Genomic DNA, 25,049 nt, shown 5'->3' on the forward strand with positions numbered 1-25,049 from the left:
CGGCCAACCTTCGGGACCCAACCCAGCTGACCTTCGCGACCCACGCCGGCCGACTTTCGCGCGCCGGCCGACCTGCGCGACCCACCATTTTCTCTTACCTTGTTTGCTGCTGCCAAAAATTGAGGAAATGGTTTTGGGTCCCTTTGGATCTCGTACATGCTCCTCCAATGGAACATGTTGGATGAAGGTGAAGCCTTCCGGTGTTGGAAAGTATGGAGTGTCCATCTGTCCAAAGTTATGATTTTTTTTCCTATAAAGTTTTATCAAATAAACCCCCGCCCCAAACTTGTAAAAAAATAAATAAAATTAGTAAAATAAATGAAAAAAATGAATAAAATAAATGAAAAAAATAAATAAACCCCCCCCGAACTTCTAAAACAAATAAAATGAATAAAATAAATGAAAAAAAAATCAAATGAATAAAAACCACTACAGAACTTGTGAAACAAAAAGCTGCAACTGTTTAAAAATATAGCGGCCGCACTGCGCATGCGTGCCCGATTATCGACGCGCATGCGCAATGCGGCCGCATTTTTTTTACATTATCGCGGAATGTGCATACGTGCCGATCATCATGCGCGCATGCGCAATACAGCCAAAAAAATTTTTTAACATGGTCGCGGCTGCTTACAGCCAGTGTTATGAAAAGCCAGACAACGGCTCCGCGACTCTCCCGACACCCGCCCTTGGGTTGCGCCCCCGACTTTCAAGAACACTGGTTTATGGTACGTCTGTAAAAGTTGGTAAGAGTCGATGTGGACATGCCGAATTTCCTGTTTCCTGAGAAAGTATAGATGCTGTTGTGGTTTCATGGTCGTAGCGTTGACATGGGTGGACCAGGACAGAGTGCTGGCGATGTGCACACCGTGGATTTTGAAGCTGTCAACCATCTCCACCTCGGCCCCATTGATGCAGACAGGGGTGTGTACGATCCTTTGCTTCCTGAAGTCAATGACCAGCTCTTTAGTTTTTCTGACATTGAGGGAGAGATTATTGTCGTTACACCACTCCTCTAGGTTCTCTCTCTCCCTCCTGTATTTTGACTCGTCATTGTTCGAGATCCGACCCAATACGGCCGTGTCATCAGCAAACATGTAGATGGAGTTGGAACCAAATTTTCCCACACAGTCGTGTGTATAGGTCATCTCCAACAAGTGAGAATCTAATGATAATGATTCTAATGAATTCCATGATATTTAATGGTATTACCATTGCTGAATACCCCACTATCAACATACTGGGGGTTACCATTGACCAGAAACAGAACTAGCCATGAAAACTGTGGCTACAAGAGCAGGACAGAGGCTAGGAATCCTGCAGCAAATAACTCACTTCTGGGGTCCCCAAAGCCTGTCCACAGCCTACAAGGCACAAGTCAGAACAGTATTGGAATACTTTCCGTTTGCCTGGATGAGTGCACCACCAACAACACTCAAGAAGATCAACACTATCCAGGACAAACCAGCCCACTTGATTGGTACCCCTTCCTCAAACATTCACTCACTCCACCACCGATGCACAGCGGCAGCAGTGTGTACCATCTATAACTGTTTTTCCAACTTTTGTTCCCGAGACCCACTTTTACCAATTGGCTGACCTTCTGGACCCATGCTGGCCGATCTACGCAACCCACCATTATTGCTTACCATTAATGCGACAGGTGAGCCTTATTTGTCCTCACAATCTCACTTGCTTTGTCGTTCAATGTTACATTTCTGCTGAGGACTTCAGCTGACGATTTAAGTTCTCGCTGCATCCTTTGAAAAAAAGCAAGAGGTTTGTCCTCAAACCTGGCATGCGTCTTCAAACGCCTTTGAAGTTTTGAGGGTTTTAAACTTTCATTTGCCAGTACTTCCCTGTATATAATACACATGGGCTTTGCATCTTGATTTGCATTGGGAAAATTAATAAAGCAGTACCTCATGAAATCATCTTAAAACTGCTTTATTCCTGATTTCAGCTGTTTTTTTTATAAATTTAGATTACCCAATTATTTTTTCCAATTAAGGGGCAATTTAGTGTGGCCAATCCACCTACTCTGCACATTTTTTGGGTTGTGGAGGTGAAACCCACGCAGATACGGGGAGAATCTGCAAACTCCACACGGACAGTGACCAAGAGCCAGGATCAAACCTGGGACCTCAGCTCCGTGAGGCAGCTGTGCTAACCACTAGGCCACCGTGCTGCCCTGATTTCAGCTTCTTAATGGGTTTTTCACCAAAGACCCTGGAACTCACACCAACACTGCTTTGTCCTGCTGTGGACTCTCCTGTACAGCAGATTTAGTTGTGAAATCCTGGCCTGTTTGACTTTGGCCCCCTCTTCCTTATGAAACAATTCACTTTAAATTCTTCAGTCCTGTTGCATGTTTGTTGATAGGAATAAAATGGAGGAATCTCTCTTCAGTGATTTTTGTGCCCTGAGCAAGTGACGTCAATGTAGGCCCATCGATTAAAAAAAAAATATGCTCCTGGGACAATGTGCTGATACCCGAAGGAAGCGGTCTGCCCTGCTGGGCTCTGGGTCTGCGCACTGCTACATCTGTCCGAGGAGGCATGCATGCGCTGGACAGCCGCCATTCTTGAAAGCTGGTCGCGACCAGCATTTATAAAAGTCGGTCATTGGGCACTTCTTCTCCAGACCCTGAGTTTGAAAGTTACTGATCTACAAGATGCACTATAGGAACTCACCAACGTGGGTGCACCTACACCTTGGGGACTGCAACCGTCCAAGAAGGCAACACACCTTAAGGGCAACTAGGGGTGGGCAATAAATGCTGGCCTTGTCAGCAATATCCACATCAAGTAAATGAATGTTAAAAATGGAATCAAGCCTGCGATGACAGCAAGAGTACGGGAAGATCAAGGAGTATTGAAGGAATTGGAATTGGGAGGGCAGAGTAATTGAGAGTGGAGAAATGAAGGGAGATGTGACCATAGAAGAGTATCTAGTGGGGGTAAAGAGAAAGAGTAAAAATGGAAATAGTTTGATGGGCTTGGGTCCAAAGCAATTTCCAAAAACCACATGGGCATAAGGAGAGTGCATGACATAGGTCTATTTACAATAAAAAATGGATACTTAAAAACATGATAGTAAACTGCAATAAGCAGTAGATGGCGATAATTAATAGTAGTCCCAAGTAGTATTCCCTCTAAACTATGTGGCTATGCAGCCCCACACCAATCCATCAAAGGTACAGTGATCCATTATCAGAGCCACTCACATCCTGATGGTTAAATGAGCATTACTGCCACGCTAGCCCATGAGCAAAGAACTGATGGACTCCCTGCAAGGTGAAAAATTTAAGGAGGAGAGCCAAACCTGATACTGTATGATTAATCAGATGGAATTAATAGCCAAAATTCAGAAATTCACTCCTGTCGGTTCCTTGAGCTCGAAGTTCTGTCCGCACAGGTCTTTCTTGCAGCTTGCCACCAGCCTGTTGCTTGCCAACACTTTTCCTCCTCGACCCCACCAGTTGCTGCCTGCACCGATCCTCCCATTTGCCGCCTCCATGATCATCCCACTCCCTACTTCCCTCCCCAAACCTGCTGCTCCACTCCCACTTGCCTTTTCCCTGCTGGGCCCTGCCACTCACCACTGCCCTCCCCAGGCTTCCTGCCCAATACCACCCACCCTCTTGCTGCCCCTCTCTCAGGTTTGGCGAGCAGGTGGGCTGGGGAAGGAGTGGCAACAAGTGGGAGGTTCAGCGAGGGAGGCTGAAAGAAGGGCGGATTTGGGAGGAAAGCAGCAATTGGGAAGAGGTGGTGAGCTGTTGGCACTAAGTGACAAGAAGGAGGTAAGTTGAAAGACCAGTTAATACGACTGGTTTACTCATTTTATAGAACATTACAGCGCAGTACGGGCCCTTCGGCCCTCGATGTTGCGCCGTTGTTGCAATTGGTTTTGTAAAATCATTAAAGGAAGATTGATCCCAAAGACATTTGATGTATTAAAAACTCAAGGACATTCCTATGGAGTTTGTGAAAAGTTTTGGATTCTTAGCCTCATTTCCAAATAATAATGGAACGGTTCTTGTGAGGTTACCTCATGTGTCATCTTAAACCATGCGTACTTCCAAATACTACCAATTCACATTTGTTTGCATGTTAGAGACAGTTTACTTAAATGGTCAACCCTATTATCACTTCACAATTCATAGATTTGTAATCTAAAAATGCTATTGGTGGAATAAATGCCACTACTTCCCCAAACACTGCCTCAAAATTAATCCTCCCTTCTAAGATTCACTTTCTTTCCCAGTTTTCTGATGTTTTAACCTTCAACATTCATTTAATTTACCGGGACAGTGTCTCTCTGACATTCACCCTGCAGTTCATAAGAGCCAACCTCTCTCAAATTCAGAGACATGTTACACATATGCCTGATTGTTGATGTGAAAAAATGACTCAGTTACTTCCCTCACTATTCATAACAGTTTCAAGTAAAGAAAACATTCAAGCTGAAAAAATACAAATTGCCATATCCACATTTACGTCAAGTCAAAAGACAAGCCTCCTCTCTTTCTATTTTGAGCTTGTCAAATTAAAACAAAGGATTGTTGTCTTTTACCATTGCCACATATTCAACTTTTCTTCTGTCAAATAGTTAAAATACAAGGTACAATATAAAAACTAACTAATATCTATCTCATGTATGTTAATGTACTGGGCGTGGTACTGAACTTAATACCCAGAGGTCATGAGTTCAAATGTGGTAAATTCATAGGACTGGATTCTCCATTCCTGTAGCTAAGTGCCGGCTCGATCAGAGAATCGGTAGGTTCATATGAAAAAAATTGGCGCGAACCCCTCAGCAATTCCGACACAGGTGAGGGGCTAGCAGCGGCGCCGACTGAAACTTCCACCTCCCGCTCCGAAAATGGCCAGATCCCAGGCCGTGCATGCGCACGGCTGCCAACTGGCAGCAGTCGTGCCATACAACATGCCGCCGACTGTGCACGGACCCAACCCACCATCCGCGACCCCACAACCCACCACCTGGCCACCCCCCACCAGGCCCCCCAGCCCTCGCAGAAACCTCCCACAGCCAGCAGCATGGATCCTGTCCAAGTGTGGCAGCGCTGGACACAGTCCGCAGCCGCCACGCCAGGTTCCTGATTTGTGTGACCACACGTGTCCTGTGCTGTTGGGAACTCGGCCCATCAGAGGTGGAACATCGCGGGTGGGCTGGCTGATGAGGTGCCAATGGCATTGCGACTGCGCATGGCGCGCATTGCGATGACACCATTTTGGAGGGGGTCGAGCATGGCTGACCGCCGTCAAAGTGGCCCTGGCTCCGATTTTGGCGCCAGAGCCCATTCTCCCCCCCTAATCGGCAAACATGATTTTGGCGTCGGGCAACGGAGAATCCCGCCCAGTAAATCTAGTAATTTGTGGACTAGCATGTCACTGTGTCAATGGCTGGGAGTGCTATTCCTTCTTCTACTTTCATACGTATGATAACTTTCTAAACATATATGTTATATATAAATTTTTAGTTTCTATTGGCGGCACACATCCACACATTACCTTGATATTGGTCGACATGTCAAAATTAATTCTGCACATTAACGGAAAAAAATTAGAGGGAACATTGGTACAGATTTATCATCCGGAATCCTGTGTTGGATACTGACAACTTAGGAAGAGAAGAATCCGCATGAAGCCTCAGCAAAGTGTTATCTGAGTTTGGTGACAGGTGAAGCAAGTGAAGTCCAGAAGCAGTTTGAGGATAGAGGTTCGGAGGATACACCGACAGAGGTATTTTTGTAGAAATGATGATCCATGAGGTGTGTAGACCCAGTTACAGGACAGGACAATGGCCAAGTTGGACACCATAAAATGCAAAAGCAGCAGATTACTGTTTTTTTGATATTCTGACCAGAAATAGACTGAAGCTGAAAGACCAGGCAAATAGGTAGCCACACAGAGATTCAGTTTATCCATTGAGTTGTAGCCAGAGAATCACCTGCAATGGCTTCTCTTCCCACTGATGTATCATTAGTTCTGACTCCCTATCCCACTCCCACCAATACATAGATCTATCCTTCGCCCCCTCCCATTTTTCATCTACATGCTGCTCCTCATTGAAATCATCCGAAAACACAGCCTCATTTCCTACACATGCTGTCAACATTTGAGTTCTACCTCACTACTAACGTTGTTAATCACTGCCTCGAAATTGTTAGGCTGCTTGTAGTGGCTGAACAGAAAATTCCTCCAATTAAACACTGGGGAAAACCTTGCCCAGCCAAGTTTAAAGGCAAACTTTGTGTGTTCACAAAGACTTCCTATTTTCATCTTTGTAGCATCACCCAGCCTGTCCCTGCCTTGACTCATCCACTGCTGATACCCTCATCAATGCGTTTGCTATCCGCACGTTTGGCAATTCCAAGGCATTCCTGGTTGGCCTTCCACATACTCTCCATAAACATGAAGCCATCCAAAACTCTGTTGCTTGTATCCTAATTTACACTAAGTACCATTCATCTATCACCTTTATGGTTGCTGACCTATATTTTGACTCCCATTTATGCTTACTTTGCATTTAAAATTGTCAACCTTATTTTCAAATCCCTCCATGGTCTCAGATCCCCCAGCTCTATCGTCTCTTCCAGTCCCACAACCCTCCAACTCTCCACATTCCTATTATTATGATATCAATTGCATCCCTGATTTTAATTATCCCACAATTGGTGACTGTGTCTTCAACTGTCTTGGCCCAAGCTCTGGAATTCCCTCCCTAAACTTCTGTAACTTTCCACCTCTCTTTATACCTTTAGAGTGCTCCTTAAAACCTACCTCTTTGATCAAGCTTTTGGTCATCTGCTCTAATATCCTAATAGGACTCAGTACTGAATTTTTACTTTATAATGTTCCTATGAAGAACGTTGAAACTTTTATTATGTTAAAGGTGCTTTATAAATACTAATTGTTGCTGGGATCTTTTATGTCCATCATGTTTTAATGGCTTAGCTGAAAGCCAGTACCGCCAAATATGCATGCACTGAGACTATCAGCCTGGCATTATTCACCCAGTGAGACTTGAGCCCATGTTTCTCATGAACCAAGGTTGATATTTACCTTAGGAAGTCTTATATTATTGTATAAATAAATACTGGTTGAGCAGCACAACACACAAAGTGCTACGAGTTTTAAAAAACATAATCTGTTCTCAATACTGCTGTGGATGCAAGTCAACAATATTGAAAACCACTACCTACTGTGTGATTGTATGTTTATTTTGTTTCCTCTTGTCACAGTTAATGTAGCTAATTTAGCCTTGTGTCGGTTTCCAATTATTGTATGGACATTGGAAAGTTTGAAAATTCTCGATCTGTCACAGATTGAAAATAATACTGTTATACATAGAGATTTTCAATCTGATTTGTACAGATGAAAAGTTAAGTTCCGGACCGCCAGACGCAGTAATAGGTTGAAAAGGTCACTGGTCATAGCATAAATTTGTATAAGATTCATGCGTTGTGATTACAGTGTTAAACCCCCCCCCCCCCCCCCCCCCCCCCCCCCACCCACCCACCCATCCCACCTGCCCTTATTAATTTTGGGGAAAGGTGAATGATTCTTTAGACTATCTCACAATTTTAAAAAACACCTGCTTCACCTTCAAATTTTAGCTTTTTGTCCAATAATAAGATAGAACATGATTTTAAAATCATTTCAACTTTCTTACACTTACTGCCTCTAAGGAACAACCTATCTCTTCATATGTTCAGATATATATGATTTTAAAAGCATGCTTGAACAATAAATCATCAATTCTGCTTTTTATCTTCTATTTTAATGCTATTCCACATTTCTATCCTTTTCCTAGGTGGTGGAGGCCATAAAACTCTATTCCCTAGCTACCGACTACATACTTCTCCCTGGAAATTCTGAGCCTGAACCAAATTTTTTGCAACCTTTACCCGGACTCTGAGATGAGGTTCTGACCGCACATCTGTACCACCTATTTCTGACTCTGCCCATTGGCTGCTAAAGTCTTCATCCATGCTTCTAGTTTTGATTACTCCAATGTATTTCTGGCTGGCCTTTTACATTCTACCCTCTCTAAACAGGAGGCCATCCAAGCCACCCCTGCCTGTGTCCTTAATCACATCCTAAGTGAGCTCACCAGCCCTGAGCTTGCTGACCTACATTGGATAAGCAATTTTCAATTTTAAAATTCTCATCCTTGTTTTCAAATTCCTCCATGGCTTCAACCCTGCCTGTCTCTGTGATCTCTTCCAGCCCCACAACCGTACAAAATTGCTGTGTTCCTCTAATTCTGGCCTCTAGAGCATTGACAACTTTAATTGCTCCACCATTGATCTCTGAACCTTTACTGCCTCTTGAATATCCTCCCTAAATGTCTTGCCTCTAAACTGCTTTAAGATGCCCCTTAAAAATGATCTCTTTAATCAAGCTTTTGATCTTCTTCAGAATAAAAAGTGTAGAGAAAATAAACATTGATTCCTTAGAGGCAGAGATAAGAGAAATTATCAGGGGGAACAAGGGAATGGCAGAGATATTATATGAATAGATATTTTGTGTCTCGCATCACAGTAGAAGACACAAATTGGTTTACCAAAAAAAGTGGGTAATTTGGAGTGAGGAACGTCAGTCAATTAATATGACCAGAAATAAAGTATTTATATAAAAGCCAACAAAGCCGCAGGACCTGATAGCTTACATCCTAGGATTCTAAAAGAGATAACTGCAAAGGTAGTGAATGCACCGGTTATAATTTTGCAAACTTCTCTAGACTCTACAACAGATCCCAACGAAGTGGGAGTTAGCAAATGTAACTGCTATTCAGGAAGGAGTGGGAGAGAAAACTGGTCCAGTTAGTCTGAATCCAGTTGTTATGAAACTACTGGAATCTATCATTAAGAAAGTCTTGGCAATGTACGTGGAAAATCAAACATGGTTTGACGAAAGGGAAATAATGTTAACAATTGTTTTTAGAATTTTTTGGGAATGTAACTAGTAAGTTGGATAAGGGGGATTGGAAGATATTGTGTCCTTGGACTTCGAAAAGGTATTCCACAGAATCCCTACAGTGCAGAAGGAGGTCATTCGGCTCATTGAGTCAGCACTGACCCTTTGAAAGAGCATCCTACCTAGGCCCACTCCCCTGCCGCATCTCTCCACAATCCCACCTAACCTTCACATCTTTCGACACAAAGGGGCATTTTTTAAAGCATGGCCAATTCACCTAACCTGTACACCTTTGGACTGTGGGAGGAAACTGGAACACCCGGAGGAAACCCCCGCAGATACGGGGAGAATGTGCAAACTCCACACAAGTCACCCAAAGCCGGAATTGAACCCGGTACCTGGCGCTATGAGGCAGCAGTGCTAATAACTGCCTTCCTGCTGCACATAACATTAATATGCAAGATAACGGCACATGGAGTTGAGGAAAATAATACTGGTAGAGGATTGGTTAAAGGGCAGGAAGCAGAGAGTAGTGATAAGCATGTAGGCTGTAATTAGTGAAGTTAATCGTTAAAGTCTGAGATTTAGGAGCAACTTCATCTGTCAAAGGGTTTTGAATCTCTGGAATTCAATATCCAGGGGATGTGAATATTCTATTGTTGAGTATGTTTAAGGCTGAGATAGACCAATATTTAGGGTCTCAGTAAGTCGAGGAATGTGGTTGCAGACAGAAAAGTGGAGCTAGGGCAATCAACTATGATCATACTGAATTGTAGAACAGGCTCAAGGGCAGTTTCGTCTTATTATGTTCTTAATATCTCCTGATGTGGATCAATGTTAGATCTCCCTATATAATGCTCATGTAAAATGCCTTGTGACATTTTATTATGTTAAAGCTCAATATAAGTGCAACTTGTGGGTTGTGAAGTAGCTTCTGAAGAATCCTTGTACCCACAGTGTGCCAACATTAGAGGAGGTATATCTCTAAACCAGTGGATGTGGTGCCATTTAAATGGACTTCATTGTACTGAATGCACAAAACTTTATTTTTTTGTTAAATTTAGAGTACCTTTTTTTCCAATTAAGGGGCAATTTAGTGTGGCCAATCCACCTACCCTGCACATCTTTGGGTTGTGGGGGCGAAACCCACGCAAACACGGGAAGAATATGCAAACTCCACACGGACAGTGACCCAGAGCCGGGATCGAACCTGGGACCTTGGTGCCATGAGGCAGCAACGCTAACCACTGCGCCACCATGCTGCCTTTATCCTACGTTTTCAGAACAGAGCACATCTGAATTTCCCACATTGTTGGCTAAATTCCAGTGCCGTGCTTATCCTCGTATAGCTCGCATAGGAGTGCAGCTACTTCTGGAGCAAATGATTATAAAACAGATATTATCTGGGTCCGTAGCCTTTGTTTTATTTGCTGAATTGAGATGTTTCTTGATGTCAAGTGGATGAATTGACTTGGTAACTGGTGTATGGGACTTTAAGAAGAAGTCAAAATAATCCATCTACTCAGCTCACTGGTGGCACTCACCCTTCTGAGTTAGAAGGAGCAGGTTTAATTCCCACTGCAGAGTCTTGAGTAGAAAATACATACTGGGACACCTGTGCAATATTGAGGGAACACTGCACTATCAGAGGTGCCAACTTTCAGATACAAAGTTAAACCATGGTCTCATCTGACCTCTTGGGTAAGACCCCTGGTACTATTGGGAGTTCTTTTGAAAGCCTGAATAATACTTATCTGTCAACCAACATCACTAAAACATATTCTAGTCATAACCACATTGCTCTTTGCAGAACTTGCTTTGTGCAAATGGGCTACCCTGCTCCCTACATAACAAGTAACTACGCTTCAAAAGAACTCTATTGTCTGGAAACACTGGACCACCATGAAACGTGCTATATAAATACAAGCTTTGTTTTCTTTCACTTCTGGGTGAAGATGGCTTCACCCTTGTCACTTGCTAGACTCTACCATCTGTCCATGACCTCTTCCTGCCATTGGTTGCTTAATTGCCCTCCACCATCCCCAAACTGCTGAGTGTTTCCAATGTTTTTAGCTACACAATTTAACTGTATTTCAAAGTTAAACTTTAAGTTCATACTTTGTAGTATTCAAACTGTACATGGCTTAATAGTTTGCAGTACTTCCAAAATATATATGTGAACTCTAGCATCAAGTTCCCATTACAGCCATTTTAGTAGGACCTTGAGAGCAACACTCTGCTTATTCTTTCAATCGTCCTTTAACATAAATAGGTGTCAATATACATTAGTCATTCAGACAAAGTCATCCTATTGCCTCCACAGCAAGTGGTTCATGCCGCCCCCTTAATACCGGAGTGGTTCATGCCGCTCCAGCCTTCTTTCCTGGCACCAAATGGGCGCCGCACCAACCCACGCATGCACAGTTGGGCCGCGCCAACCTGCGCATGTGTGGGGAATTTTTTTGCGCGCCGTCCCCGACTCAACATGGTCCATGTTCAGGGTCCAGTCACGCAGGAAAGTAAGCCTGGGGGGGGGGGGGGGGGGAGGCCGGCCGGCCCGCCGATCGGTGGACCCCGATCGTGGGCCAGACCCCATCGGAGGCCCCCCCCGGGGGCAGAGCCCCCCCCCGCCCCCACAGGCCATCCCCCGACCGTTTGCGCAGACTTCCCGCCGGCAGCGACCAGTGGGAACGGCGCCGGCAGGACTCTGTCGTATACGTGCGGCTGCTTGGCTCATCCGGGCCCGAGAATGAGCGGCCCCGCCGATTCCAGCGGTCCGCGGCCGGCGCCGCGCCTACTGGGTCGGCGCAATTGGCACCGATTCTCCGCACCTCGGAGAATTGCACGCCGGCATCGGGGCGTTGTGGCACGGTTGCGCCGATTCTCCGGCCCAGCGCGAGGCTCGGAGAATCGCCCCCTTAATACCTGAAATTCTGCAGAGTTGTATTTCTTTTTTTTATGCATTGGGGTGGGAGATTGTATGTGTTGTATTTTGGCATTAGTGGGTAGTCGGACACATATTTGTACATTTAAAACTTTAGTTAATTTCTGCATCTGTTTGAGTGAGTTTTAGCAATAAAACTCAAGAAGCCTGACTGGTTTACTTCATGCACTGAGCTACACTATCACGTTTTAAAATTCAAACTGTTGTAACCAACTCAGGAATAGATAAAGAGAGGAGTCTATTCATCCCTGCTAACATATTTTCACGCTTACGTCTGGCATTTGAACCCATAGACAAATGAGTGTAATTGGATGTTGAACGAGTACAGTTTTCTTGAGTACTAGAATGATCCTTTACTAACCAAAATGTCCACTTTGAGGCTTGTTTTTTTAGAATGGAGCAAAATAGCCTGGAATGGTTTAAAGGCATTCTCCACTGACTGATTAGGAAAAGTGTAGTGAGGTGATTGGAGACAGAATTTTTGACCGAAAATGAGGAAATAAATTCAAAAATTAGCAGTCAGCGATCTTAAAATAGAATTGGAAGGTAGGCAGAACCTAAAGCAGAAAAACTAACTTTAGCAAAGATACAGTTGGAACAGAAGAGGCGAGAGAAAAAAATTCAGATGAGAGGGAAAGGAAAGAGAAGCAGGAGAGGGAAAAAGAAAGAAAGCATTTTGAGAAAAAAAAGGCAGGAATGGAGGAAAGAAAGAATTTCAATTAAAACAACTTGAACAAAGAAGGGAGATGCCCTGCGAGAGGGCCTTCCCACAACTCAAGGCCAAGTGCCGACCTGTTTGAATTTGCTCAATTGGTGCCAAAACTAGAGGATAGGGATGTTGAGGCATTTTTCTTTTCAGTTGAGGAAATTACAAAACATGAAATGGCCTGAAGAACGCTGGATGCTGTTAATGCAACGTAGATTAACAGACAAAGCCCATGAGGTTTATGTCATGCTTTCTGAGGAGACCTCCGTAGATGATGCGATGACCAAAAAGGCTATCCTCAGTGCTTATGGGTTAAGTGCCTGAAGCTTATGGGCAGAAATATTGAAATCTCCAAAGACAGCCCAAGCAACATTACATAGAGTGGCCAGTGCACTGAACCTGCACATCTTTGGATTGTGGGGGTGAAACCCACGCAGACATGGGGAGAATTTGCAAACTCCACATGGACAGTGACCCAGGGCCGGGATTCGAACCTGGGTCCTCAGCACTGCAGTCCCAGGGGTATCCACTGTGCCACATGCCGCCCTAACTAAAATTAATTTGACTTGAATTCCCTTCCTCTAACTCAGACCATTACCCACATGCTGATACAGATCCGCTACTCAGAGCAAAGCAGTTTTGTTACATAGGTCTTTATAAACGCTGCTTTGAAATGTTTTACTGTTATTCTCAAACTGATGAAAGATTGTAAAAGTGATAGAGTACAAGGCTAACCTTCTATATGGGTGGCAAGGTAGCACAGTGGTTAGCATTGTTGCTTCACAGCTCCAGAGACCTGGGTTCGATTCCCAGCTTGGTCACTGTGCGTTCTCCCCTCAGTGCACCCGAGCAGGCGTGGTAGTGTGGTGACTTAAGGGATTTTCACAGTAACTTCATTGCAGTGGTAATGTAAGCCTACTTGTGATACTAATAAAGATTATTATTATTATAAAGATCAACATAGTGACCGAATTTTGGAGTAATTACTGGAGGAAATGGATGAACGAGCACCAGCTTGTGTATTGATCAGCTTTTAGAGTGGTTTCTTAATAAGACTCTACTTACGATTTATAGGCTCAGGGCTTGAGACAGGCTACAGGACTAAAATGGCTTCTGCTGACATTGCAGGTCACAAGGCCACAGGACCAAAAAGGCATTTGCTGACCTAGCAGGTCATAAGGTTGAACAATACAATGTCTTGGGACACCTGATAAGACATTACATCAACCTCTGATAAAAGGAAGTAGTCCGAAGAACGGAGACTAAACTGCTTGACTATGCAAAAATAGCTAACACCAACGGCTAGCAGAGAACAGATGATCTAACGGTCTATCTCGGAAAAGGGTAGAAAAACCATAATCAGAACGCAAGTAAGCAGTGGAAACCCGGGATTAACAGTCACAGAAGGAATGAAGAACCTGAGTGAGGCTCAGCGACCAGAGACAAACGCCGATCAAGCGCATGGCCAAGCCTTGAAGGGGCAGTATCCTTTATGCTTTGAGTAGTGAGTCTTAAAGCTAGTAAGCAATTATACGTAATTGTGTGTGTGTAAGCATTGGCAATAAAGAGAGATTTCCTTGCATATTTGACTCAGAGTGTTATTCTGTCAGACATCACGTTACCCCACTGAGGCAGAGACCAGTGAGAGTCAACAGTTTCTTCAGTTTAAGAATACACAAAGAATTTGAAAGGAACCCTCATATAAACTATCATATTCTCTTGATACTACAGTGAGCTTTTGTTAATTCTGAAGAGCTTTCATCCTTTTCCTTCAGCGAGGTCTCCCAACACCTGGTATCACCATTAATCTATTTTTCTCACAATTTTCTGTGTAGTCTACCTTGTTCCCTGTTTATATGTATATTACATATCTCCACTGCGCTACGCAGCAAGATATTGTGTTCCTTCCCAGAGTTAAACTCACTTGTGGTTCAGGCTAAGCCTCTATATTGTGATAGTTAAACCAGATTCACTATGCAATCAGACCTCAATGTAGCAAGAAAACTTTATTGTGCATTTTGGTTGTTTATCCAGTTGAGTTGTTCGTGCAGTTCAAAGCTTAATGGTTGAGCCTTCATTAAGAATCAACTTTAGTACCTGTGAATTTTTCCTTTATAATGAAGATTAATAGTATTTGTTTCAGTTTTACTCTGGTAGTTGAGGATTATGCAGTTAAAGGGTACAGGAATGCCCTATGATCTAGATTATTAAACTTACAAGTAGCTTTTAACAATATTTCAAATGGAAAAAAAACTTCTAATTAAACTGAAAACCGCAAGAAAATTGATCCAGAATGTGGAACTGAATAACAAACTGGTTTAAAAAAAAAAGTGGGTTCATGAAAAATGTGATGTTAGACTGTGGGGAAGTTTTGAGTGAAGGACCACAAAGGTTGTTGCTTGGACTTGACTGTTTCTAATACAGCTCAATAAAATAAACACGGAAACCAACAGTTTTCTGCAATTAGACAGATATATGGCAACTTAATACCAATGAATATAAACACAATTCCATGTACCTCTACTTTCTAAAGTGACTTGGGAGGGATCTGGAAATAGTTGACAAACCACTTTCAAATAGGATTAAATAACATAGCATTCAAGACCATCTCGCCAGATCATTAGAAAATACGGTAAAGTTTCATAAGTGTTGATCAGAAGAATACTGGGCTGGATTCTCCGTTCCTGCAGCTAAGTGCCGATGCCAGCATAGGACGCGTGGTATTTCATGATGGGAAAATCAGCGCTATCCCCTCACCGATTCCTATACCGGTGAGGGGCTAGCACCAGCGGCGCGTGCAACACGCCGTGCGGAGAACGGCTGGAGAATCGACGGGTCCCGGGCTGCGTGTGCGTTGGGCTGACTAACTACAGCCGCACACGTCTACACTCCCAACGGTCATATCGGAAAACATGGCGCCGGCCGTGCTGGACCACGTACTTGCTCACCCTGATCCACAGCCCTGCCCGCCAACCCCCAACCACTCCCGCCAGCCCTAGCAGAAGTCCCCCGACCAGCAGCACGGATCACAGCCGAGTGTGGTGGCGTTGGACACTGTCTGCAGTCGGCACACCAGGTTCCCCACATGTGGCCCACCCCATTGGGAACTCGGACCATTGGAGGCGGAGCATCGCGGGTGGGCCGGCTGATGACGCGCCAATGGGGTTGTGACTGCACACGGCCCAATGACACTGCATTGGAGGGGGCAGAGCATCACGAACCACCGTCAAACCGGGCGCCTGCCCCCTTTCCGGCGTTGGGAACCATTGTCATCCGGTCGACGTTCACAATTTTGGCGTCGGGCAACGGAGAATTTCACGCGCTGTGTTTGATTTCAACTATTGTGCCACAACAAGATGATCTTGAATTACCAAGGCTGATACCAAGTGTGATAGGATTGAGAGATGAGCATACTCTGGAAAATCTTAAACTTCGCAACCTGGAGGAAAGGCGGCTAACATGGGATCTCAACAGAGTACATCAAATGTAGAATGATACACGTGAGGTAAAACAAAATTATTGCTTAAATTGTCACAAGAGTCATAAATGAAAATTTATTAAATTAGAATAGATATCAGTTTGCAGTGAGAAATATTTGAAATAATCTACCAAAGTTAAAGGCAAAACATTCTGTATTATTCAAAGTACGGTAAGGTGCATTTGTGATGTGCAATTTAATATACTAGAGTTATGGACTTCAATAGGTTTTGTGGCTTTTTCTTGTTTCCTGCTCTCAAACGCGTGGGAATTAATAAATAATTCCTCGACATTTAATTAAAGTACTAAATGAAAGCAGCAATTTGTATTTATATAGCACCTTTAATATAACAATATGTTCCAAGATAAGGAAAACATTAATGCCCATTGGTTTTGGGGGAAATAAAATCAGTTTTCAATTGTGATATATTATCAATAGTGTTTCTTTCACTACAGAAATAGTTTTGAATTGATTAAATTAATTTAAATCAACTGGGAATGTAGGTTTATTATCTTATGCTTATCTTTCCTTCTGAGTATGTAGATTGGGGGATGTAGATTATGCTGTAATTACTCTTCTAATATCATTCTTATTTTGCAGAACACATGCGAACGATGGCTTATGTCTGAAAACATGCGGCACCGATGCTTACTGCTGGCTGTGTGTGGATGGGTAGTTTTCATGTTGCTGTTTGTCAGTAAATTTATTACTTTAACTCTCAGAGATAAGGAAGGTAAGTCAGGAATGAATGATCATCAATTTTTTGGTTTCAATTTGGTAAATTTTACGATTTATTGTGTGTGTGGTCTTATTAGCAGAAGTTGTACTGTAGTGAAATTTATTTCTCCCCTTATAGAGCTTCCTCCAAACACTCAGACAGGGGAGTAACCTCTGCTGGGCCTCTGCCATGAATTATAAATGAGTGGAATAGTGCAATACTGTTGAAAAATTACCTGGAATAACTTTGAAGCAGTATTTCAAAGAGTGAAACAAATAACAAATAACTATGCTATTATTCTTTCCTTTTCATTTTGCTTTATTGGCCCTTTGGGTTTTTTTTTTACAAATCTAATTGCTGCTTCAGAGTTCATCTTGACTTCCATCCAACTTCAGGAATATGCTTATCCACATTTCAGACATACACCAGGAAATTACACATCCTCAGCTGCTAATTTAACATTCATTTTAAAAAGCAGAATGTTTATCCTTAATTTCTTTCAAAGGAGCAAATTGAGGATAGCAATCAGCTGACAGTGGGCAAAGCAGTAGGGAGAGGAACTTCCCAAGGCAGACAGAAAGGTTTTGATGGGCAAGAGTGTGCTGGATTATGGTTGGCTTGAAAGCTGCACCCTATACTGCCAAACTATTCCACCAATAAACTTGCTGCCGCTCGACCATGAAACCATTCTGGATTCTTCATTCTTCTCCCTCCTATCCAGATCATAGGACACATCTCAATACTTAAAAATCCTTAAACTCAGTATAGTCCCAGCACTCCTGGGTCATGAGACTACCTAACCCAACACTTTCCAATCCTCGGGACCTGTTTCCGAGTGATCGTAGTTTCTACAAACAACTTCAGTGTTCACGGATCCTTCCTCTGCAGTGTTCCTGGAATTCTGGCACTAGTCTCTTGATGCTCCCTGATCTTTGTCCTCTCTCAAAGTAGAGGCAGTGAAGACTCATTCCAGTATTGCAAACTCTACACCTCTTTCACAGGCCACTTGGTGGTGATAAGTCAATATCCCTAGTAATATTAGTGTAACATTCCTGTTATTAAAGCTTCCAACCTTGAGCAACACCACAGCAGGTCTGCTAGTAATGTTTATAGAATCTATGTGCACATTTAATGTTCACCACCTCTCAGACAGAACACGTTTTTGTGTCACACTTCAAAGATAACTGTGGCAAGCAAAGTAAGAACTTTTAGCATGCAGGAACCAAATAAATGTACCAAAGCCAGAATGCTCTTGATCTTTGCTGCATGGTTGAGTTTGGGAGCGTAAAAAAAATGCAACTTTTGAAATAACTGATAATTTGGCTGGGATTTTTATGATAATGCAGCAATACAATGTTCTCATGTTTTATTTTGATGCTCAGGTACGGGTTCTGTTAGAAGATTGTATTCTAGACTGACTGGCTGCTTAGTAATAGTACCGAAGACTTAATAAGGCCCACTGCTTTCTTAAGTTTGAGAAATTATAGCTATCCAAGATAAATTTACCTATGTAACTGGAGCAGACAGAACGATGATTTGTAAGAAATTCTCACAATCCCCATTGAGGTACAAGAGGATATACTCAAACTGATAAAGTTAGTGTAACACAACCCACATATGCTTCACAGATTCTCCATTTTCATATAGGATGCTAGTGAGATTGTGACCTGACTGCTATACTTACAGTTTATACTTGGTGCTGCTTGCAATGTTAACAGTTCATCTATGCTGCTACAAATGTAGTGATCAATAACGAGGCTGGTTGTGCACCAGTTATACTCAAGTTTCTATTGTGGTTTAACAGAAGGAAGATGAGTAGATTAGCAAAGCAAAAGGGCTGGGAAGCAACAATTACTTTGCCAGTAGAAAGGGAGTCAGGGCTAAACAGGCAAAAGTCTGGACTCATGCTAGAACTTTGTACAGAAAGTTTCCTCTAACATCCCTCCTCCCACCCCTGGCACAGCGGTAGAGGAAGGAATGGGTTGATGCCAATGCTATCAGTGTTTCCCAGAAGGTAGATGCAAACAAAAATACCCATGGAAAAGGTGAGATAGCCCCTGCTGCCCACTGCCCAGTTTTGCCAAGTTTTGATCAAGGGCTGTCCCCGCTCTGAAATATTCAACTCCTGTTGCTTGAATCTCATTCTAATATCAAATGGAAAATGTGAATATATTTTTTCCTGAAAAAGAAAATGAATTCTTAATTACTAAATCAATGACATTTAATGTTTGCCTGCTTTGTAATCTGGCTTTTGAAATAAATTTTTTAATTCATTCAAGGGATGTGGGTTCGCTAGTTAGGCCAAAATTTATTGCCCATCTCTACTTGCCCTCGAGAATGCCCTTCTCGAGGGGATGGCACGGTAGCACAGTGGTTAGCTATGTTGTTTGACAGTGCCAGGGTCCCAGGTTCGATTCCCGTTTGGGTCACTGTCTGTGCAGAGTTTGCATGTTGTCCCCGTGTCTAGGTGGGTTTCCTCCGGGTGCTCCAGTTTCCTCCCACAAGTCTCGAAAGACGTGCTTGTTATGTGAATTGGACATTTTGAATTCTCCCTCAGTGTACCTAAACTGGTGCTGGAATGTGGCGACTAGGGGCTTTTCACAGTAACTTCATTGCAGTATTAATGTGAGCCTACTTGTGACATAATAATTATTATTATTATATTATTATTATCTTGAACCAATAATAGGTTAACCTGCAGCGCTGTTAGGGAGGGGGTCTAGGATTTTGACCCAGTGACAGTGAAAGGTGAAAATACATATGACAGGGGAAGAAAAAACTCCTGCAGTTAGAGTTTCAGGAGCTAAGGAGGCCCGAGTTAGAAATCTCTAGATTAACCCCAGTTCCACATACTAGATGATTCCTGAGAGGTCAGCTCCCTCGTCTGCTCCTCAGTAAACCCTTATCCTTTACCATTCAATGCCATCTTTTGACTTATCTCCCATGCATTCCTCTTTTCCAGTGTTTATGTTTTTCTGGTTCTACGTGGACACATTTTAACCCCGTTTTAACTGTTAGTGTAAACTGTTACTACCCATCCCCCAATCATGCCTGCACTGGGGTTTCCTCAGTGAGGGCACTGATCTTTTAAATTTGACTTCCAGATTCCTCTGAAAATCAAGACTACACAATAAGACTTGGCTTCTGTATTTTTTCTCTGCTGCTCTGTTACTTATATTTTATTTGATCAGCTTGCAGCCCTTCATTCTCCTGCTGCTGTTACTTGCTGAGCCTGTGGCTGGCCTACTGTTTATTCAACTTCAGCTACAGTCTGGCTCCTGCATGGAGCTTCAAATCCCTGGGCTAAAGTATATTTCTTGACACCTCCTGTATCTTATGCTGACATTCAACTTGGTCACTATTATTCTGCTTTACAACCTATTCTGCACACCACCTGAATCTTCATTCCCATGGAAATACCACTAATAGTGTGTCTTCCAATCCTGTACCCTCAGCTTTTGGACTTCACTATCCGCCACATCTGTCCCTGAACTTAGGATAACAGTTTGCGGATGCCCAAGCTGTTTCACTCTTCCTACATGAACTTGAGCTCACCGAGGGATCTCGGACTTTAACTCTGGTCTCCCTCTTATTGTCTCTTCTCTCTTCCCAGTTTATTAATAATTCCAAATAACCAGGTTTGTGTAACTTCTGTTTCCGCTATGCCTATTTGCATGCAAATTTGGCCGAAACTTTGGACCCAAACTCACCACTTCTATATCCACCATTTCTCATTATCTCTACTAGATACTTTGTGTATCATAATTTCTCCCCATCACTTGGGTGTTCAGGCCATCCGAAATCCCAACCGAAGCATTCCTCACCCTTTCTACTCCCCAGGCTCGACTCTTTCTGTGTCTCTCTTTGCATCCTTTGAAGGACTCATGGAGAGTACCTGTTGCTACCTCCTTCCGAGTAGCAATCCCAACTGCTGACCTCATTCAGTGCACCTGCTAAGGAGTAATCTTGCCAATTTCCTTCCTGTTCAACTTCTCCCAATGCGTACTCTTCAGAATTTCGGTTAATTTGTAAATAAAGTCCTTGCTATCCATGAACACATTGTGGACAATTGCATCAATATTATGACTTTGATGCAGTTTTGGGTAAGATTTTAACCAACCTGGGTCCCCACTACAAAGTAAGTGACATCATGGACCATGGCTGTCCAACCAAAAGTGTTCAATTAACAACAGGTGTGGTGTGTTTCAACTTTTCCTAACTCACATTATTGATGCTCTCTTCTGGTCTCAAAAACTGGAAATACGTGGGCTTGACGGCCTGCAGGGTACAGTCAGTGAGGTTCAAAAAACTCTTGACATCCTCAGTGAAGGGTTTCGAGAAACCAGTAGGCAGTTAAATGTCACTAAATCTAACGCTATGTGCATAGACGGCAGTAGATATGAGCACATGACCCTTGACATAGTCGCAGATGACCATAGGTTGCTTTCCCCTTTGAGGGGGAGAGCTGACTGGTGGTGGTTTGACCTGAGGATCACCACACCTGAGGCGATGGGAAAGGTTGAGAAGGCATATGAATAACCTTAGCCGGTATGCTGACCTCACTCTGCATCACGAACCAGCTGTCCAGCCAACTGAACTAAACTGGCCCCATACCTTGCCTTATCTTGAGGCAACTACCCCCTCTCAAAGGTGAAAGCCTTGGAAATTCTGGGTATGCACATTCAAGCTGACTTGAAGTGGGATAGCCAAGTGGACAGTATGCTAAAAAATAAACAAATGAACAGATGTTCAACCTAGATGACCTATTTGATTACCTATATTAGCTACAACCGTCCCTCCAGTGAATGCACTGCCTGTGTAGACCCTGGCCTCGCACATGTGCGAATTGTCCAGGTCAACTGGGTACAAAACCGTATGCTGAGATTGACCTTATTCCCTCAGTACCAGTTGTACAACAAGGCCCTTTCATTTCACAAACAAGAAGAATTAATATTTGTACCCAGTTTGAAAAATCCCTTGTGCATCTGCCCAATTTCAGAATTGATTACCCCCACCACACCCAGTGCAAACAAGGCAACTCTAATGTTTGACTGAATTCAATCCCATAAAATGCAAGATATAAAGGTCCTGATGTGGCCCTATTCCTTACATGGTTTGCGTCCTCAATGAAGCACTTACAATTTTTAATTTATGTGTCCTCAGTGCCTTTAATGTTGGAGGAATGTTGTATTCGTTTGTAAGGATAATAGAATTTTAATTCTGTTGTACCTTTTTAATGCCTTCAGTGCCTGTAATGTAGAAGGAATGTGGTATTGGTTTGTAATGTTAATATAATTTAAATTCAGTTTTACCTTTATCACCTGTTCAGCACTTTCCTGTTACCTGCAAAACTTTTTGTCCATTTATGTGACTTCATAATTGTCACATGTTTGTATGTTTTTCAAATCCTGATTACGTAGCCTTCATATGAACCTCGCGCAAGTTACACTGCAATTCCGCATTCGGGCTGCATATGTGTTTCATGAATAAAATATCTTTGTTAAACCTGGCTATGGAATGATGACACCCTCCCATAAATCGATATTCCTGTCCTAACTGTCTAACTGTTCTATTGATGACTTATCCGCTGGGACCATCATGGTGGATATATGGCTCTCCACCAAATCACCCCTTGATCTGTCCCCTACTCCTCTGGCATTTTCTCCTCATTTGAACATCTCGTCTTGGTCCACTACTCACAACTCACATTTAAAATTCTTATTCTTTGCTGACCAGCCAGGTATCATAATTTTCTCACCAAGACATCTTCCTTGCTTTCTTTGCTCAGTCTCTGCAACTGAGTGACTTCTCATCCTCAGTCATTTCAACCTCATTCTCAATCCTTCGTGTTTTCTTTCCTTGGAATGCACTGCCTTCATATTCCATAATCTCTTACTCCATATAACCTACCCAATCCTTAACTGCCACCAATGCCTTGACTGTGCCATCTCACATGGGTCGCTGGATGGGGCCGCACCGTATACGACAGAAAAGATGACCGAGGTTATGGCCATCGAATTAGGAAAACAGTCTGTCACGCACATGGAGGTGATGAGGAAGGAGATGATGGCAGCAGTGAAGTTACAGGTGGAGGAGGCGATTGCACCGTGAAGGCTGCAGTGTCGAAAACATCGGCCGAGGATCAGGAGCAGAATGAGAGACTGAAGAGAGTGAAGGAGGCCTTGTCGCAACACAGCGATCAGTTCACCGCGATAGGTGAGGAGCTGCAGAGAGTGGTGGAGGCCAAGGAAGGCCTGAGATCAAAGGTGGAAGACCTGGAAAACAGATCCAGGTGGCAAAATCTGAGAATTGTGTGCCTGCCCGAAGGGGTGGAGGGCCCGAGGCCAATAGGATTTGTGTGTTTACGCTGGGTTTGTTTGTTTGAAGGGAATTTATTTGTTTTCCTGGGACCTGGTAGGGGAGTGGGGCCTCGGCAGGAGCCTCCACACTAGCAAGCTGTGGTGAATGTGCTTCACACCGGATTATAATCTGTATATACATGTGCCTATATTGTAAGTGCAGTTGCACTACCTGACCACCAGGGGGAGTAGCTCTGGAAATGCTCGAGAATTGTACTGGGCTTCTCCCTTGGTTCCGCCCAGGACTCCTCCCCCTGGAGCTGCTGTATAAAGATCAGTGCCACATGGTCGGCCGGCCAGTTCACCGAAAGTTCAATGGCTAACTGGCTGGCTCTGTTGTGAGTAATCCTACAAGCAGGTGTCCGTAGAATTGTTGGTTCCAACACAAGCTAAAGCTGACTAGTGAATGGGATGTGAAGGGAGGGGCTGCGGACATTGGAGCCTGGTCGAACAGGTTTCGAAGGGCCTAGGCGGTGTGATGTGGGGGGAGGGGACCGATACTGGGAATGGTGTTTACGAGAGGAAGTGGATGAGGGTATTCTGGGAGGGGGGGAGGGGTTCTATGGCAACAAGGGGATGAGGTGGGCCGTGCCCAGTGGACTGGACCAGAGTTATGATGATGGCGGATAGGAGGGGCAAGGTGGGGGTGACAGACCCCTGGTCAGAATAGTTACGTGGAACATGAAGGGTTTGGGGGGGGTGCAGTGAAGAGGTTGAGGGTGTTTACACACCTAAAAAGCTTAAAAGCCGATGTTGTCATACTACAAGAAACTTAGCTGAAGGTGAAAGACCAGGTGAGGCTCAGGAAGGGCTGGGTGAGCCAAGCATTTCATTCAGGGTTCAACGTTAGGGCGTGGGGGGTAGGGGTTTTGGTGGGTAAGAAAGTGAGGTTCCAGATGGAGAAAGGTGGTGACAGACCAGGGGGGTAGATATGTGATATGTGATAGTAACAAGGGCGTTGGAGGGGAGGTTGGTGGCTTTGGCAAGTGTGTGTGGTCATAACTGGAATGGTGCAGGATTTGTGAGGTAGGTGCTTGGGGCCATTCCGGACTTGGATTTGCACGAGCTAATAGTGAGAGGAGATTCGAATCTGGTACAAGAGCCAAGGATGTATAGATCACAGCCGTGCTCGTTTTCTGGAGGTTCTTGCTCCCGAGGGAGCGGGAATATTTGGTTTTTTCCTTGGTTCACAAGGTTTATTCGAGGATAGACTTTTTCGTAGTAGGGAAGGCATTGCTGGTGGGAGTCAGAGGATCAGAGAATTTGGCGAGAGCGACCTCAGATCATGCGCGCATTGGGTGGACATGGTGCTGGAGAAGGCGGTAGCACAGAGGCCGGGGTGGAGAATAGATGCGGGGTTGATAGGAGACCGAAGTTTTTGTGAGAAGCTCAAGAAAGTGATTGAGGAGTACATGGACGTTAACTGTACAGGGAAAGTATCACAGGAGGTGGTATGGAATTCCCCGAAGGCGGTAGTGAGGGGGGCAGTGATATAATTTCTGGCCACGGTGGACGGAACCCTCACAATGTTTAAGAAACATTTAAATGAGCACTTGAAACGCCACAGCATACAATGCTGCAGACCAAGTGCTGGAAAATGGGATTAGAATAGATAGGTGCTTGATGGCTGGCACAGACTTGATGGGCCGCAGGACCTCTTTCTGTGCTGGAAAACTGCACCGACGAAGAAGGTCAGAGTACCAGAGCAGGTTTCCATACAAGACAAAATTATTCAATCCAAATCAACGTTTTCGACGAGTCCAAGGTCAGCCACAAACACATTGGGCGCGATTCTCCCAGAGAGGGAGAAATCGTAAGGCTGGCGTCAAATCCGGGCGGGTTTGACGCCAGCCTCCCCCTCCCCGACCGGGAACCGATTCTGGTCCCCGGTCGGGGCTAGCG

General features: G+C 43.9%; 1 protein-coding gene across 1 annotated transcript in view; it reads left to right on the forward strand.

The window, feature by feature from the left end:
* Nucleotides 1–25,049, forward strand: part of chst10 (carbohydrate sulfotransferase 10) — a 93,080-nt gene that overhangs the window by 2,423 nt on the left and 65,608 nt on the right. Inside the window, exon 2 of the mRNA XM_038818726.1 lies at nt 16,671–16,803. Within this exon, the coding sequence (XP_038674654.1) occupies nt 16,692–16,803 (112 nt within the window). The 5' untranslated portion in view covers nt 16,671–16,691. The remainder of the gene's footprint in view (nt 1–16,670; nt 16,804–25,049) is intronic.

Source organism: Scyliorhinus canicula, chromosome 14 (assembly GCF_902713615.1).
Source record: "Scyliorhinus canicula chromosome 14, sScyCan1.1, whole genome shotgun sequence".
In the NCBI taxonomy this organism is placed as follows: Eukaryota; Metazoa; Chordata; class Chondrichthyes; order Carcharhiniformes; family Scyliorhinidae; genus Scyliorhinus; species Scyliorhinus canicula.